The sequence below is a fragment of the Cariama cristata genome, unplaced genomic scaffold (genome assembly GCF_000690535.1).
Source record: "Cariama cristata isolate BGI_N322 unplaced genomic scaffold, ASM69053v1 scaffold6058, whole genome shotgun sequence".
In the NCBI taxonomy this organism is placed as follows: domain Eukaryota; kingdom Metazoa; phylum Chordata; class Aves; order Cariamiformes; family Cariamidae; genus Cariama; species Cariama cristata.
Window position 1 is genome coordinate 3,355 of NW_009630546.1, and position 4,929 is coordinate 8,283.

At 44.3% G+C, this 4,929-nt stretch overlaps 1 protein-coding gene across 1 annotated transcript in view; it reads left to right on the forward strand.

The window, feature by feature from the left end:
• Nucleotides 1–670: 670 nt before the first annotated feature.
• Nucleotides 671–4,929, forward strand: part of TTC28 (tetratricopeptide repeat domain 28) — a gene marked incomplete at its 5' end in the record, with an annotated part of 76,198 nt that continues 71,939 nt past the window's right edge. The window contains 3 exon segments of the mRNA XM_009705575.1: nt 671–818; nt 3,621–3,893; nt 4,908–4,929. The exon segment at nt 4,908–4,929 is cut by the window's right edge and continues 1 nt beyond it. Coding sequence (XP_009703877.1) covers nt 671–818; nt 3,621–3,893; nt 4,908–4,929 — 443 coding nt within the window.

Consider the following 4,929-nt stretch of genomic DNA (forward strand, 5'->3'; position numbering starts at 1 on the left):
TGCCTCAATCTAAGAAGTGCATATATATATATATACATGCACACACACACGTGTGTATATATATGTATTTTATATATGTGTATATATACTGGACCCAACAAGTGGGACAATGCTGAGCAGGGTTGCATTAGGGGATGTGTGTGGAGGAAGAAGGTTCGGCTCCTGTCTGGGTATTTGCATTGTGTTTCATTGCAACTTGAGCTTTCAAGTACATTTTGGTCTCTGCTAGTACTGAATGTTTGTATTGGATTCATTGGCAAGAACTGATGAGAAAGGAAGCAAGGTGTTTGTATGCTGTGTGAGTCAAGAGAACAGAAATGGAGGTCTCGAGAATGAGCATTTGGTTGTAAGTAGTTAAGAATAAGTAATTGGCCAAGTCCAAGGGGAAGGCTTTGCCTTAATAGTAATTGCCGTCCTTGGTCTCCAGAAGAGTTCAGAGGCCCTGTAGAGGTTGAGAAGGTCATCGCACTGAGAGGATAAGCAACTGGGTGGCAGTCACAAACCAAACCGTGGTGTTGGATTTTTCTGATAATAGCCAGCATGACCAAAGAAGCCAGAATGTGATCATGTAGCCCAGCATTCACCAGCATGAGGTCATGGGGAGATTTGTTATTCTTGACTTCTACCAATTATGAGTAATTGACATTTCTTCTTCCCTTTGGTTTTTCAGGCATACTTCCGACAGGGTGTGGCCCTTCAGTATCTTGGACGTCATGCAGATGCACTGGCAGCGTTTGCATCAGGACTGGCTCAAGATCCCAAGAGTCTTCAGCTTCTGGTTGGCATGGTCGAGGCCGCCATGAAATCTCCCATGCGAGGTAAGCACCAGGAGATTTTCTCAACGATGATCTGCTGCTGAGGTACTTAGAGGCAGTTGTTTTGCTCTATGGGTGACTCTGCCAGCATCAGAGGAGGGGAGAACCTGAGGCTGGAAAGGAAGGATTTCAGGATTTGACTTATCTGCTGAGTCAGCAGGCGCTGAAAAGGAGCCCAAAGGTGAAGGAGGAACAAAAAAAATTCTTCTGATTCAGTGGGACAGCAAGATGTGATACCCAGCTTGAGAGGCATGGGAGATGAATCAGACTGATGTTGTGCAGCAGTTCCAATTAAATCCTTGCTCATTTGTCTTTTGTCCGGTATCAGTGCAGATAGAGAGGTGTGTGCTGCTGTGGCCCTGGCTTTGTTATTTATTGGAACAACTTCCCGCAATGCTCTGGTGCTAGACCATTGGGAACAGGGAGTCTTAAATGCTCCGGGCCAGTGTTTGCCCAGAATAACACGTCAGCAGCTTTTCCATGGTACTAATGTCTCTCAAAACACAGCGTTCCAGAAAGCGGAAAAGGCTGCTCTGCTAATTCACTTACATTCAGCAAGAATGTTGAAATCACGTGGACCTTGAAGCCATATTAGTTGTACAGCATTTACCTCTCTTTCATAATGTCCCCATTTCCAGGTTTTTCCTCTCTAGAAGATGGAGGTAGTCTGCTGTTTGCTCTGTTGCTCTGTTTCTCTTGCGAGGTTTGTGTTGCAGTGTCCTAATGGTACTTCCCAGGAGGGAACATGGCAATTCTGTCATCAGCAGATGCTGCTGAGGGCCCCAGGGCTTAGGGGCCAAGAAGCACTGAAATGAAAAAATATCCCTGTTGATGTTTCCTTTTTTTATAGTGTTTTTTGCCATCCTCTGAAATGAGTTCATCTGGAAGTTTCTGTCCCATACAGCAATAACTTTGTGAAGCTAATTTAATTTGGTACCCAAAGCTACTGTAGCTGCTGCTTAGAATGCAGGTGATATGGTATTTCTGTGTAAGCATCCCCAAACCTGGCTGGCTGATCTCGCTGTCCTGTTGCACTGCAGCTGTATAGTTACACTGTTGTTCCCTGCTGCAATTCTCAGTGTTGCTGCTTTCCAGTTGTTACCCTCCCACTGATTTGGCAGATTTTTAGATCAGCCTTGGTTATAAAGTACTAGTTTTACTTTGAGAGCATGTATATACTGTACTGCTGTAATGACTGTTCAGAGTCTTGGTCCCACTGTGCTATGCACTCTGCAAGCACTTAAGGAGTTGTTATGTGTTGTTCTGGTCCCCTTTCCAAGAGCTTGCTGTCTAGGAGAGACATAAGAGAGATCTCCGGGTATTGTCTATGGTTTAAAATCAGTCCCTTGTAACTTGATTGCACCAGAATAATAGATTTGTTCGAAGCCATGGATAGACTGATGTGAATGGTAGCTTCCAGGACACTTGCAATCAGAGAAAGAAGAGGAGCAACCAGAAAGGCAAAGGGGCTATAATGTCAGTGGTGTGCTAAAGATTATTAAATGGAGTCACTGAGGGATTCAGGAGGCATGGGTCCACAGCATGTAGAGATGATGAAACTCCCTTCCCCAATAACTGAATCACTGTTGCTGCATCTTTCACCTGTTTGTGGCTATGTTTCTTCCCTTACCGTCTGCTCTTGTACAAGAGTAGTACTCCATGTCTATTACCATGCTGATTCTCCCTTTCCTACTGGACTTCAGGGTTACCGGAAGCATTTCTCTTGTGTTTTCCTTTTTCTTTCTGCCTCCTCGTCTGTACCCCTCTCTCTCTCTCCTATGTTTGCCTGAATTGCCCACCTAGTATCGTAAGTAAGTTCCTTAAGACAGGAACTGAGTTCATACCTGGTCTTGCAGTGATAAGCATTGTAAGTGGTGGCAGGTTACAGCAGCTATTTCTGTCCTCTTACATCTGTGTTTAATCCCAGGATCTAATTGGGTGTCAGTAACTGGCGTCATGTTCACACTGTTTGCATCTTCAGGGAAGTGTTAAAATCCTCTTTTGTCATTGTTTATACACTTGGTGATTGTAGAGAGGCAGAAATGATGAAAACGGGGAGCAAGTGGCTTTCTGAGATTGCTGTGGTAGTGTTGATTACAGGTGAGAGCATCTAATCAAGAAATGCCACTTGATCAGCAAATTCTGGAATCCTGCTATATTGATGTCCTTATTGAAACATGCAGCCAAGAGGTTTTATCATCTGAATGATGGAAGCGGTTAGACCAATTATAGCTAGTCTGGCAGGTCCAGTGCTGTCATTTTGCAGGAGTACCTTCTCCTGCAGAAGAAGGAGCAGCTTCTTTCTGCAGTTTTTGTCACCTCTCTTGGTGCATGCGTGTTGTGTGCTGTGATATCTGGGCAGGCACAGATTTTGCAGACGTTCAGCTGAAAGTTTGTGCTGAAGGAGCAGAAACTGCAGTGCTCTTATAGACTGCTGGTGGCCCATTTCCAGTTTCCTAAAAAAACTCTACAGGTGTTTTCTGTATTCCTTCTGCCATGAGGCCAGTCTTCAGAGCTTAGTATGCTCTGCATGCTTGTGCTATCTTCCTGAAGTGCTTTCTGCAAAGGAGACATCAGCTTGCTAGTTGATCTGTCTTGATGTACTAGATATTGGATGATGCATTTGAGCCCTGAGTTCCCGTAATAAATCTTGGTTTGATTTGGGTAGTCTGGCCCTTAATTCACCTGTCGTTTGGTTACCAAAAAATGAAGATGAGTTGTAAAGATGATTTCTAGATGCAAAAGATGCAAATAACTTGGTTTGTTGAGTAACTCTGCCTTTTTTTTTTTTTTTTTTTATTTCAGAGTCCCTGGAGCCCACCTATCAACAACTGCAGAAGATGAAGCTGGACAAGAGCCCCTTTGTGGTGGTGTCTGTGATCGGCCAGGAACTTCTGACTGCGGGCCACCATGGGGCCTCTGTCGTGGTGCTCGAGGCAGCCCTGAAGATTGGCACTTGCAGCCTAAAGCTGCGGGGATCAGTGTTCTCTGCGCTGAGCAGTGCGTACTGGTCCCTCGGGAATACCGAGAAAAGCACTGGATACATGCAGCAGGACTTGGATGTAGCCAAGAGTTTAGGTAAGAGCTCTCACTTGAGTGCTGGATTGGTACAGATGGAACAAAGTAATAGCTGTGTTAATGGTCAGCATCACTTCATAGTGCTCGGGTTTCAGAGGGATTTCACAAGCTGCTAAATCAAATCTGGAATTTCTGAAATGTGCAAACTACAGGCTTGTGCAGCCGTGTTTACCTACGTGTGTGAGGGGGTGTATGATCAATGAATGTGCTAAGGTTTTACAGGGTCCTCTAATTTTCTGGTGTAATGTATGTAGGACCTGGTCTTATCCGTTGCGTAGGCTTGGACTCAAAACCTTAAATGAGGCTGTTTTTTCAAGAATTCAATGGAAAAAGGTACTCAGTCTGAGCTTCTGAGGCAGTTGCCAGGGAAGGAACAAATCAGGAGTGAGACAATGGATGAACAAGAGGGTTTAAAAAAATGAATAAATTAGAAAATCCCTGTCATGTGTGGTATATCCTGCACAACAGTGAGCTTTCAGGGTGCTGTAGGAGAGGAGACAGTATTTGAGACAGAAAGGCATAACCTTGCAAAGGCGGAGAAGATAGTGACTGAGGGCTGTAGGTAGGAGAGTTCATTGAAAGTATAAGGACTACTGTCTTGAAGACAGTAGTAGATGTGCTTTGTGTTTGAGCTGAGCTGTGCTGCAGAATTGCTTTCTGGAGAAAGCTGGCATATTCTTGGCTTGTTTTAAACCTGGGTCATTGACTTACTTTCACAAACAAATTGCTCATGTCAAGCAAGGAATAAACGTGGAAGAACGGGGAATTGCCAAGTTTTAGGCCAAAGAAGAAAATAAAACAATTCTAAAAACAAGGTTGATGGCTATTGTAGAAGTTTCTGAAGGCCAGCAAAGAGGAGATGTTTTGACTGTATATTAAGCATAAGGATGAGTTTGTTCTGTTGCTGGTTCTCACACTGGAGCATCGCTTGTACAGCATGTTCCAGTCTTCCTGCTGCACGCTTCCAGCGACACCTTTGTTAGCTAACCTTTGTTTTGTTTGCATGTGACTCAGGTGACCAGACGGGAGAATGCCG